This window comes from Limanda limanda, chromosome 18 (assembly GCF_963576545.1).
Source record: "Limanda limanda chromosome 18, fLimLim1.1, whole genome shotgun sequence".
Taxonomy (NCBI): Eukaryota; Metazoa; Chordata; class Actinopteri; order Pleuronectiformes; family Pleuronectidae; genus Limanda; species Limanda limanda.
The window spans coordinates 14,371,815-14,384,643 of NC_083653.1; the positions used below are offsets into that span (position 1 = coordinate 14,371,815).

At 42.3% G+C, this 12,829-nt stretch overlaps 1 protein-coding gene across 1 annotated transcript in view; it reads left to right on the forward strand.

Moving 5' to 3' along the window:
• The window catches only part of LOC133024655 (MAM domain-containing glycosylphosphatidylinositol anchor protein 2-like), a 171,991-nt gene that overhangs the window by 59,645 nt on the left and 99,517 nt on the right, over positions 1–12,829 (forward strand). Inside the window, 1 exon segment of the mRNA XM_061091819.1 lies at positions 4,491–4,630. Within this exon segment, the coding sequence (XP_060947802.1) occupies positions 4,491–4,630 (140 nt within the window).

The following is a 12,829-nucleotide window of genomic DNA, read 5'->3' on the forward strand; positions in this document are numbered from 1 at the left end:
CATTCTGCATGATGAATACCTTTACCGGGGATATTTCAAGTGGCCTACATATAGTTCACAGGGATTCTTCACTTTTCTTTTTGTGGAGTTTTTGACCACTAGAGGGGCTAGGGAGCAAGTCTGTGATCATTTTGTTTGTACACTTATGAGGATACACTCACTAAAGCCCACAGATGGCACATTCTGTTGTCATTTTCAGGCCATTCTGATAAATGTCTGTTGGTGGTGGAAATGCTCTGCGTGCAACCCCCTTATGATGGATGTAGTAGATGGTGGTGGCTTAGAAAAAAAGATTATTAATTAATTGATGGTTAACATGTATATAGACTATAAAATGGTTTAAAATACCTTGATTTGAACCAGCTACAGAACTAAAATGCTGATCTTGCTTCTTTTCCACAGATGTTATTGACATTGAGGAATCTGTAAGGTGCCATCCTATGCAATAAAAACTTTGATATGTAAAGTACATGTTGTTCATAATGCTACTCTACTATTCCATAAAGGCAACTTTTGTGGTTTTTGACCACTCAACGTGCTTTAGAGCAATGTTTTTATAAATGTGAGCCCATTTTGTTCCAGCTAATTCTGCAGATCAGTAAACAAGTAAACAATAATGTAAATAATGTACAATTTTAAATATTAAAAACAGTTGTTTCACGAGGAGGGACATACCTCAAGGACACAAATCATTTTGTTAAGTGATAAGATAAGTGTAAACATAACTTTGAACACCACAGGACACATGGAGGCAAATGCAGGCTTTTACTTTATTGTACTTCGTACAAAAAATATACAGTAAAAAGTGTGAGGAAGTTATTGCAGGATGAAGGACTAACGTTTTTCATCATTATTCATGATCACGTCATCATCAAATCGGAGCTAAGCAGTATTATAATCTCCCCACGTCACAGTGGCCACGTCTTCATGTGGAGCTACTTTTGGACAAGTTTTTTAACCTTGGCTCATCTCTCCAAACCATTGTTGTGTCTTATCTCTCTGTCGGAAAGTCAGAGTGTCCTCTCGCAGAGATATTATTCACCTTCCATCAGTTGTAATCTATCTGGTTTACTACTTTCACCTTGGGTCCTACGCATACTGCAGTAAAAAAAAAGGGGACTCTGTATTACGACTCAAATATGGGGTGGATTCGAAATATCTTCCTCTGACTTTACTCTAAGTCACTATTAAGTGAAGAAGAATAAAACAAAATCAACAAAATAGACCCAAACCATAATAAGCTCCATAACACAGAGCATTTGGTGAATTATAAATGCAAACACTTGTATTATACAGCGTTTGAGGTACAACACTTGTTGATTCAGGAAGAACAAATGTAGCAAATCCATAAATGCTTATTGTTTTGTTGGTAATTCAGAATTTGAAGTAGATAAGGTTATTATAACGGGGCGCGAGCTCAGACTGTGCAAAAACAATTGTTGCAATTTTATACATCATTACTTCCTTCCCCTCTGAACATTACATGGATTTAAAGCAGCACAAAATAAATACTGTAGTACTTAATTGATCCAAAAATGTGTATATGCTTGTTTCACATTTTTTACATAATTTCCTGCACAAAAGAGCATCCCAGTTTAAATAATAAACCTGTGGTATGTTTATTAGTATCACTGACCGTCTGTGTCCTGCTGTGATGCTTTGAAACCCTTGTCCACCACCTGCGTCCTCTCTTCCAGGATGTCTTTTATCTCCGACCTGTCAGTGCGTTGACGTCTCACTTTAAGCGGCCGGCGATTCCCACTGCATTAACGTCTCATTATCCATTCCAGGATATCTTTTCTGGATATCGCTGCGAGTCGCTGCTATCGGGAGACTATCAAGGGCCTTCATGAAAACTAAACACTGAGGACATTATGTGGTAACGACGGCGGTTTGAGTTCACGCTTTGGGCCAAGTGATCTGAATGATCTTATATGTGTGACTGTGTGAACATTACTGTGCTCATTACTTGCGCTTAAGAGAGGGTTGTTTGCTTCTGTCGCTGCAAGCTCAGTGTTTTTCTGCGTAAAGACTGAGTGTATGTTTAAATATATTTGTGTGTGTGTGTGTAGCAGGTTGCAGCAGCAGCAGCAGCTATGGCATTTGAAGATCATTAATTGTGGGGTGTTTCTCTACATTCCTCCAGGACTGATAGTATGCTGCAGAGATCCTGGCTCATTGGAGTGAATGGCATTAGCACTTTGTTTGGCTCGTGCCCTGGGGTCTCGTTTCTAAGCCCTTTTTGTTTTAAGTGGCAGCCTTGCGTGACACGGCCGTACACTGAGCCTATTTCTCAAGCCCTTATCCGCCCTTGTGGGATTCACCACCACATTGCGTTCATCTCCAAATGTAGACAGAGAGGATCGAGGCCAAGAGCGCACCTACAATGCTTCATGAGCGGCCGGTTAGCATCCGCATAGGCGCTCATCAATCTGCAACATGAAGCTACCATTGCTGAATGGGACAAATACGGAGGGGACCAGTGGTTAAGGCTACACTTCGCTCCAGACTCCCAGTGCAGTGTGAGGAAGGAGTGCAGCCGTGCTCATTAGCATCGCAGTCTGGATGGAGGTAGTCTGCTGCCGGGGCTGAGTCTGCCGAGAGAGGCCCGCACAGGAAGCTGCTCTTCCAACATTAAAGCCAAGCGACACTCCTTACGATTTCTGCCTGACTTTCTTTATTTCTTTTTTTTTCTTTCCCTTCACCAATTTGTTCTCCTCCTCCTAATCATATCCTGCATCCGATCCCCAAATCATCTCATCCCAAACCTCTTCACAAATCATGCAAGTTGGAGAGGAATGAAACGCTGAACAGATGCTCGGTGTTGTCAGGGGTCGCTCTCATGCAACGGGCGCTTTCACAGCTCAGTGGAGGCAAGCCGTTTTGAGGCAGATCACTCATTCCTCCTTTCCGTTTAACCCCCGTCCCTTATGTCTCGCTGTATGTTGCTTTAACTTAAAGATCCTTCCTGCCTCTCGATGTCTTTCTGTCGACTACGTGTTGGAGAGAAGCCCCAGTGCACTGAGAACAGCTGTGGATAGTTTAAAGTCCTGAACTTGCACTTCAGTGTGTGAAAAGTAGTGAATGTGATTAACCTATATTGCAGTTTCTGGCAGTTTTATCCCTAATTGCATAACTTTCAAGCATTATGCTAAAATGATTGTGCTACAAGATGAGATTTGTTGCAAAATTCAATATCCACCTTTTAAACATGGACACCACACACACTCCCCATGGTCCAATGACGGCTGAGGATATTTTAGGTGAATGTTTAAATGTTGGGAAATTATATCAACGTCACTTTCAGACATTGGTCCGAAAGATAATATAACTGTTATTTTTGACTCTGTGTTTTTCAATTATTATTGCTGCTTAATTTCTCTTTCTTTTTAAGTGAACTGATTTCTGTAACATTTTGCAATTAAACTAATTTGGCCTGTAAGCTGATTGGATGATAAGGAGAGCTATTTAAACAAATTGCTTCCTGCGATTGGTTGTTTACAGTTGGTCATCTACTTGACATTGCATTTGAATCGTTGCTGCACAGTGCACACACTGGCTAAATAGGTTAGGTTCAAAACTGGGGGTCATCTTCCAATTGGAAGTGATATCCGTCGGTTGCTGCTTCTCACATCCTCACATCTACTTGTTTCTGTGAAGATTATTTTCAGTCTCTTACATCCTGCATCAGTAAATGTCGAGGTTATCCTGCACGGTCAAATATTGACTCAAAATGATAGAAATAGATCAAGAAAATAAATTGTGTGGCTTCTTGATACCTCACTTGATAAGAAGGTAGCAGAATTCCACCTATAAAACACTTTGGTAGGTCTTGAATATCACCAAGTGTGACTACAATAGAAAATAGTGAAGTCAAGTTGCGATTGTGGTATCTGTTTCAGGGTCACAGCTCATGTGTTTTGAAGATGCAGCAGTGCTGTATTTGTGGATTTGGATTGTTGGAACGATTAAATATGAAGCAAAACAAAGCTGCTAGCATTAACTTGAGCAGCACAGGAGCAAGACCGAAATGTAATTCCGAAAAAAACAACCTGTATATAAATGTTAGTCCTTTATTACCTGAATTGATGCTTCACTAACAAACAAAAAATGATGTCCATTAAATGCATAGGTTCTCTCCGTGATCCGAATCTAAAAGGGAGTATCTGTGTATGACAGACACTTTACTGTTTGTTTACTGTGTTTGTTTATTGTTTAAACTTTGCATTTCCAGGATACGCTCAGTTTTCCTAGCAGTGCTTAATACTGAAATGATTAAATGACTTTGCTCCACAAAGCAAATACAAGTAAATCTGATTAGTTTTCTCTGTCGTGTTCAGCGCAAACATGACCACCAAGCTTTGAGGGAGCCTTGTTTTAAATCAGACGACTTCTCTTTTCGATACACCATCTGTTGCGCTAAACTACTCACTCCCTTCACAAACGACCAGAATGCTAACACTTTTCTTCTCTTCTTCTTTCCTCTGCAGCGCCTCCGACTGTTCGCATTATACACTCAGGGCACGCCTGTAATGTGGAGGAGGAGCGGCACACCGAGAGAGTCTACACCATCCGAGAGGGAGAGACCCTGGAGCTCACCTGTTTGGTTACGGGGCATCCGCGGCCACATGTAAGTAACTTGCCATCCGTTCGCCTGCCCTTCAATCCCAACATGCAGCAAGAGAATCGCGAGACAACATGCTATGTTATTTATCCCATCTCTCCTCCTGTCTCTCCTTCTGTGCGGCTTTTTTAATTTAATTCTGTATTAAAGTCACAGAGTGGCAGCAGCTTAAAAGTTTAATCCTTTAATTATTGATGGTTTATGTTGCATTGTGCACCTGCATGTTGATAATGAAAGCTTCCGAGTCTAATGAGAGTGCCGACGCAAAACAGCCCAAAACAGCTGCCAAAACAAAACCTATTGAGTGAGAAACAGGCCACAGTGAAAAGACTCTGGGTCATGTGAATGCACATGGGTCCTCAGCATCTGAAAGAGAGTTGTTTTCCCTCAAAACTCTTTTATTCACTTTTCTGATTTGATCTAATTAAAAGACCTTCCACTTTTCTTTTCTGAAGACACCGGGCTGTTGATTTTCTCGCCCAAATCGGAGAAATGTGCGGATAAAAATCTTGTTAATAATAATAACGGAAGGCGAGCAGCAGAAACAAGATCCCATCTATTTGCTAACGAACGTGATCCATGCAGGTAGAAATGTCAGCTCTGCCGTAAATAACCCAACCGTCACATTTTGTCCTCGCAGTAATCCGGGCAGGATTTGCACACACTAACCTTTCCGACTTTTATCGACTGTTGTTTCCAATTTGCTTGATACCACGAATGACAAGGAACTTCAGCACTATCTCCGGTCAGGGCCCAGCTCATTTGCATTCAATAATATAATTCCCCCTTTGATCGATAAACAGAGCCATTAGTTTGTACACTTCCCCTCTGGACGTCAACGCAAAAGAACATATTGATCTTTATATTTCTGTTGAAAAGGTGAGGGCCTCTTAAATTAGCCACAGGTTCTGGAGCACCGTTCATCTCCTTCTGTTGTCAGGGTGGAGGTTGGGGGGGGGCATCGTAGCACTCATTATATGTCTTTCCTCTTAATTAGAATTTCAGAAGAACAGCAGAGTGAAGGGGAGGAAAGGGTGGAGGGCATGGATGAGTGGGAGATCAAAAGGCGATGCATGGCTGTGACAGGAGGGGAAGGATCTCCTTTGAACCCTAGTCATTATGAGACTCACACAGATCCCTCGGCTCATCGGGCCTCGGCTGTGTCGCTCCGAAGTTTGGAATATATGTCAGCTTTGTCCCCCTCCGGTTGTGTCTTGGGACCGCGGGCGGCGCACTCTCACTCGGAGAGGTTTCCGATGCTGAGGAGGTTATCTGGGGTGACGCTGGACCCCAGGCTGGCTTTGTGATGTCAGTGGAAAAACACAAGGGTACGCGACCTCGTCGGGACAAAGACTCAAGTTAATACAGCGATAAAAGCTCATCCTTTCATTAGAATTAAATATTAATCCCTAGAACATGTTCCGAGTCTGTCTGTGCCCCAAGTTTCCACATTTTAATTGAGTCGGGTTTCTATTTCTTTCAAGTGCATATGTGGGAAGAAAAAAAAATCAATCTGTTCTCTTTGCAAAGGTTGTAGTGCACTTTTCACTGTGTCCTGTCTGGATTAATGGGGCAAACGTTTGGTTTTATAATTGCTGGGGCGTTTTATTAATCAGTACTTGCTCTGCACATCCTTTTTTATTGGACTACACATCAATACATAGACACTCAGACCTCAATTCTGCAGAACATTTGTTTATATGTAATTGGTACAACATGAGTTGTATATACAACCTGGGAGTCTGGCCGGTCTCACAATGAAAGTTTCAATAAAATTGGTTCTGTAGTTGTTTCTTGCAAACAAACAAACAAACAGGAAGGTAAACATACAGTGACACATACAGGCTTAAAGTACACAGGTGTTTAAGGATGTATCGTCATATCCTGGTTTCTGCATATTCTGATTAACATTCTAAAATAAGCATGATTTAGCTTATTAAATTGAGTTTTATGATGTTTTTGCCCCAACATCAGATGAAAACGACACCAACCCAAACCTAAAATATTTATATCTCTGTGCCTATAGGTTTGCATAGGTGTATACAAACTCTGTATACCGTACTTAATATATATATATATACATACATACATAAATATCCCTTGTACCTTCTGATGCATGGACTAACAAAAACTATCCTGACAGGGTCAATGATTTCTATCCACAAACTCACAAATCAACAGTCTACCATTATACCAAAAACCATATAAACCATCAGCATCATCTGAGCCTCCACAGGTTAGCAGTCGACATTAGGAGCTGCCTGCCTGACCTGCCAATACCAATAAAGACGGGGAAGTGGTCATCACGCTCGAGGAGGTTCATTAACCTCTTCTCTCAGTATCGAATTTGATGGACAGTGTGATGAGATTTATGCTCTCTCTTTAAGGAGGTGAATTCAAAGCTGCATATATTGATCGCTTTATTTTTTTGGCCACTTTCACTTCAATTTTTGGCCCTGAACACCCCTCTATGTCGGATCATGCAGGGAGGAGTTACTCAGTTACTTGGCGTGCACACATCGATGTTAGTGAATCGTACAAAATAACAGACCCAATATTGTGTTTAATTCCAACAGCACATTGATCCACCCTCTCAAAAAAGATCATTAATTTGAATCAATTAATAATTGATGAATTATTTATGACCATCAGGATTGAGGTCAGTAGAGACTTATCCAGCTGTTTTAATCAGTGCACTTCATTGATTAGTTTCAACTAAACGTAAACTCACATCACAGTATTATGCACATGAACCGAGTGGAGTCCAGAGTCAGAGTTACACAGACTAAAAAAGACCCATGTTTCTTAAAGTGATGTTTATTTATTGGTCCATCCTACTTAACGTAGTTCTAGGAAAAGGAGTTTTTAACATCACCAGTTCATGCCTTTTTGCATATATCATATCAAAGGGCTTACCAGTGTGTCTCAAAAAATAATTGAATAGTCTGTAATAATAACTGTTTATCATTTGGTTTTCTTGACCTCCGCTCATCGTCTTACGTGGCGGGGTTTTCTGAGGACCTTGAACATGCTAAAGAGGCCATGTGATTTTGTTCAAAGAAATTCTGGGGTTGGCTCTCCTGACATTTCAGTATTGCTGAAAAAACGATGTATTGATGCGTGTTAGAAGAATCATCATCACACCGACCAGCTCGCAGTGAATCCTGCGGACAATCTCCTGCTGATTTGGACATTCTCAGTTTTTTCCCCGGGGGCTGTCAGGAGAAACTCCTGAAAAGGTCCGGAGGCTCTCCCTCTGACATGTGCCTTGGAGAATGCCTGGAGATTATCTGGAGTTCAGTGCATGACTGAGAGCAGCTGTAGTAAAGCAAACTGCTACTAAATGGAAAATGTGAGCTGGGCCCAGGTTGATGTTTGCAATCAGGAGTGCGTAGCTCAGTGTGTAGTTTGATGATCTTCAAATGACTTTAAATAACTAACCTCTAGATCTGTGTTCACTCATCACCATTGAAGCCTGAGGGTTGCTAGATCATTAGGTCAGGAATCCCCTTTTTATATATATATTTTTCAGAAATAGGTGACTCAAAGCATTAAAAGGGACATCTTACTTTTACCTTGACATTGGTAGAGACATGTCCCTACTGTCCATATCCAAATCTACATCAATAATACAAAAATAAGGATTCCTCTAACTATACGGAGTCATTATCAATTACTTTTTTTTTAAACATACCATCAGTAACGTAAGCCTCCCTCACCATCTGGACTGCCGTCTCAGAGGGAGCCGTCACACTACTCTGTCTCTCCCTCTAAATGGCCGGAATTAGTTCTGCATTAGCAAATCACAAGATTACTTTTTTCATCGTCACTGTTCAGATTCCCGTCTCTCTCGCTGACTTTGAGACGACTCGCTCCCCCCGGGTGACTTGGGCTGAGGTGGTTGGTGTGCCAAGTCCAACGTCGGCACCACAAAGGACCGGCCACAGGGTAAATGGGGCCGCAGTTGGCAATTTCGCCGGCATTTAGGTCTTCAAATGTCCATCAATATGCACACTGCTAAAATTACCTAGACGCCCATCAGGCGTTCCTGCTGATGGAGTCTCTGGATGGGGTCCAGCCAGGCAGCAGCCTCGCGGTGGATCTCTCTGTCTGCTGCCTGCCCGTCCCACCCCGTCCCCAGAGGTAAAACAGAGGCTTTGCTTTCTAACAATCCTGTCCTTTATGCTTCCAACCACACACACACACACACACTCACATACAATGGAACACAATTCACACTAGTGGCTGCCGCAACACTTGTCTGCCTTCCCATTTAATTGTCAAATAAATACATGTCCCTGTCAGTCAACCTCACGTCGTATAGTATGTCCTTTTCTCCTGCTGCCCCGTGGGTTTGGCATTTGAAGGCGTCACTATGGGCTGTGCAAGAAGACTGGGACTGTTGGCGTCTGGCAGGGTTCGGGGGGGGGGGGGGGGGGGGCGATGCAGTAGAATTCTCATAGATGTGCTGTGCAGAGGTCACTGGAAGGCTGTGTGGGACGTAGCTCTCTGGGGAGAAGGAGAAAACAAAGTATGAGTTGTGTCCAGTGGATTTCCCTCAGTCTGATGACCTGGCGATGACATTGGATGAAAAGTTAGGGAAACAAAAAAAAATTACTTCAATCGATCCTGTGGGGAATGTGAACGTCTCGAGCAAATGTTGCGGCAATCTCTTATTCAGACAAAGAGAGGAGTTGAAAGATGTCAGGCTGCTGGATTTCCAACTCACTTTTTTGGACAGATTAAAGATTAAAGGATTAATTGATTAAGAGGAAAATGAAAACCTCTCCCTTCTCTCCATATCTTATAAAAGCTCTCTTTCTACTCCGTTCTATCTCCCTAACATTATCTGTCATCTACCTCTAGCAAGTGCTGAAATTGTGAGTCATTTAATTGAATAATCAATAAAGGAGTCACAAAGTCGTAGTGTTGAGCAGTTGTGAGCGCGTAGGGAGGGCAGACCCATCAGTGGCTGTTCCCACCTCCAAAGTATCAAAAGTCAACTTGGCGGTCGAGCGAGTGTTGAGCGGTGGCCAGTGCACAGGGGGGGGGGGAAACGAGATTGGGTTTGTCACAGGCCCGTGCTCGTGGGGCCCCATTTGTGCACATGGAGCAGAAATGCTACCTTGTGGTTTCTCCTCTGTGTGTCTGTGCACATGGGTGGTGTGTATGCACAGTGGTTTTGAGATGGATTAATACACACATTAGTTGCATACAACTCAAATTAGATGATTTGCGATTGTTGTTTTCCATCAACGTGAATTCTGCAGGCAGACAGGATGTAGAATAAACGTTCAGGCAACACACATACAGCTCTCCACGGTACTGTTAATATTACTTACAAATAATATTCACACTTAGTTTGATTGACATTCATGATTGGCATTGGTACCATCCCCCTGACAAATATTAACAAATTGTCTACTGGTTTTCTGTATTTTTTGGCATTTGATGGATTGGATGATTTATTGATTAGACAGAAACATTTTTAATACATTTATCAATACTGAAAATAACTTATTGGTCTTTGTTCGGTTTATTGGCGGACGGCAACCAACGTCAAGGTCTATAGCGCCATCTACTGGATCTACTTCTTCTTGTTCCTTCTTACAGAGTCGGTAAAAACTAAAGTTATCTGAAGAGTGAGAAACAATCGGGGGATTGTGTGAGTCTCCTCCGGATCTACATATCCGCCGGGGAAACTGAATTGTGTATGAATACCTAAAATAAATCCAAGATTCTGCCCTTTGTATATTAAACTTAATGACTCATAAACCCTTTGCCTTGATCTCTGCATGAGGAGAGGATATATGGAGCTTTATCTGTTCAGGGTCACCGTGTTCCAGCTTTATTCATTGTCTTTGATGTTGAGAACGGACATCAAAGAGTCCCTGATGATGAAGCCATCTGCCCCTGTCTCCCCTGCCCTGGCCTCCATCCATTATGTCCACACTACTTTGTTTGAGTACCAGGCTGCAGTAGCCAGCAACACCACATTGCAAACACCTTTTTTTTTTTGTTTCAATTATTGGCCAGCCAGATTCAACTCACAGCGCCACGGGTCAGCGAGTACAAATAAGCTGACCCTGGGCCCTGGGACATTTCGCTTTATACAGACCAATTGGACTATGTGATCTGTTTTGGATGCTCCCATGACAGTTCGCCTTCAGTGCTGGTGTCTTTAGCAGATGGTGTTTTTGATCTTTCTATTTTTTGAAACCATTTATTGTTTTCACAGTTTGCCATATAAAGTGCAGTTTTCCCCTTGAACTCCACCCTGTCGAATGCACATGAATGAATTTAACTACATCAGAGAGACACACGGGTAGTACTGGGAAAATGTGTTAATTATTATTATAAATCAACCTGATTATTAATTCATTTTAATGGCTTTAAGTGTGTGATTCCTATGCAGTTTAGATTCTCGTGTTTCACATGATCACCAGTTCTTATGAGGAACAGTGTTTTTTAATGTAGACCTGTAGAGTCTGTGCACTCACAATTTGTGATGTGGACCCCCCGCCGCCTCTTCTGATCACTTGATTGTCATGCTCAGCCACACTTGGCTGCACCACTGAGCTGCACAGACCGCCATCAGTGCCTAAAAGAAAAAGATGGCAAGCAATTAGAAACCAGTCTGTAGTTTGAGGAGAGGGAAGCGTCACAGCAGGCATTATGGGAGATTCACTGAATACGCGTGCTCCGGCATATGATCCCTGCATAACAACAGACACTGGGCGCATTTTAATTAGCTCTTGCCGTGACATCGCAGCATGTGTGGTCTCAAACGCTGCTCGGATTTTCTGTAGGATGCTAATCTAGACGAGCCACTGCTTTCCCTGAAAGCAAATGTTGATCTTCCTGTAGGGGTGTCTGGTTTAAGAGGGAATGGAGTTATTATTGTGTTGACTCTGCCTTTCCCTGGGGAACTAAGTGATGTCAACTTTTGATTCTTTTTTGAAAATAGAACAAGCTCAAACATGGATGCACCACTCCTTTTTCTTAAAACTGTGTGAGGTGAAACTGGACTCCATTTACATTTTATGTTAATAATAAATGCATGCAATTTCAAGGCACAGGCAGGAATAATAAATTTCAGCTGGAAAACAGCAGCTGGGTTGTACATCTTGGGATGTTTAAATTATTCCCGAGTGTGTAGTTGTGTGCACCTTGTGAGTTTCAGCTGAGGATTGAGAAAGAAGCCGCGGCAATTGGCCCAAAAAAAACTCCGCTGGCAGTGGGCAGGGAGGAGCAATTATCATATTGCTCAAATCCGCCAGCCCCTCTCAGATCAAGAGTATTTGCATTGCACTAAACAGAGTGAAGAGGGTCAAACTGTTCTCACCAGGCACACTTCAGGACTCCCCCTGCGGGTAGTGGTGCTGAGATGTGAAAAAAAGTCTGAGGAGTGACGGACTGAAAACAGCTCCAGGCTACAGGGAGAGTTGAAAGCTCACCCACAATGTGGTCTGCTTCCCCCGTGAAACAAACAGAAGCACTTCCCTTTGGAAAGTGTGAGGAGTTATTTGAATACCCACTTCTTAGTGTCACTCCGACAATACATTTATTGATACTGTGCTCTCCTAAAACTCAAAGCTCCTTACAAAAAAGGCAAAGGGAAATAACTTGGGGGGGGTATAAGCTGGGAGAATATTGAATTCTGCTGAGGTCGTCATAAGCCAGCTTGCTTTGTATTTGCATGAGAGGAAACTGTACGATAGTGACACAGTATTCATAAACTTTGCCCCATATAATTTATGCTCACTACTTATTTCACTATAGGGATTGTTTTGCTGAACCCTTGATGTCTCTAACTGATATGATGGGGACCCGGATGTTCTAGCAGTGGAGCTTTAGCATTTATCAGTTGCTCTTTCTCTTGGTCTATGCAGTTGAAACACGTCAAGTGAAGCCTTCTCTGGACAGTAATTATGTAGAGTCACTTATTTTGGTCATATGTCCACTTGTATAAAGGAATAAGACCGAGGCGTAGAAGACTAACTTCAGACATTTTCAGAGGCATAGGTAGATCAAAGGGAGCACACAGTCTGCAAGTTTCAGACTAAGCTCATTTATTTTGTCTGCTCTCAAATCAAGACAGAGAATCTGAAACTCGGATGAACCTCAACTTTTCACTGCTCCTTGTCAGCCTCTATCCTCAAGCTGCACAGAGAGCCTCTGGAATGGGTCACCATTATCAGGTTT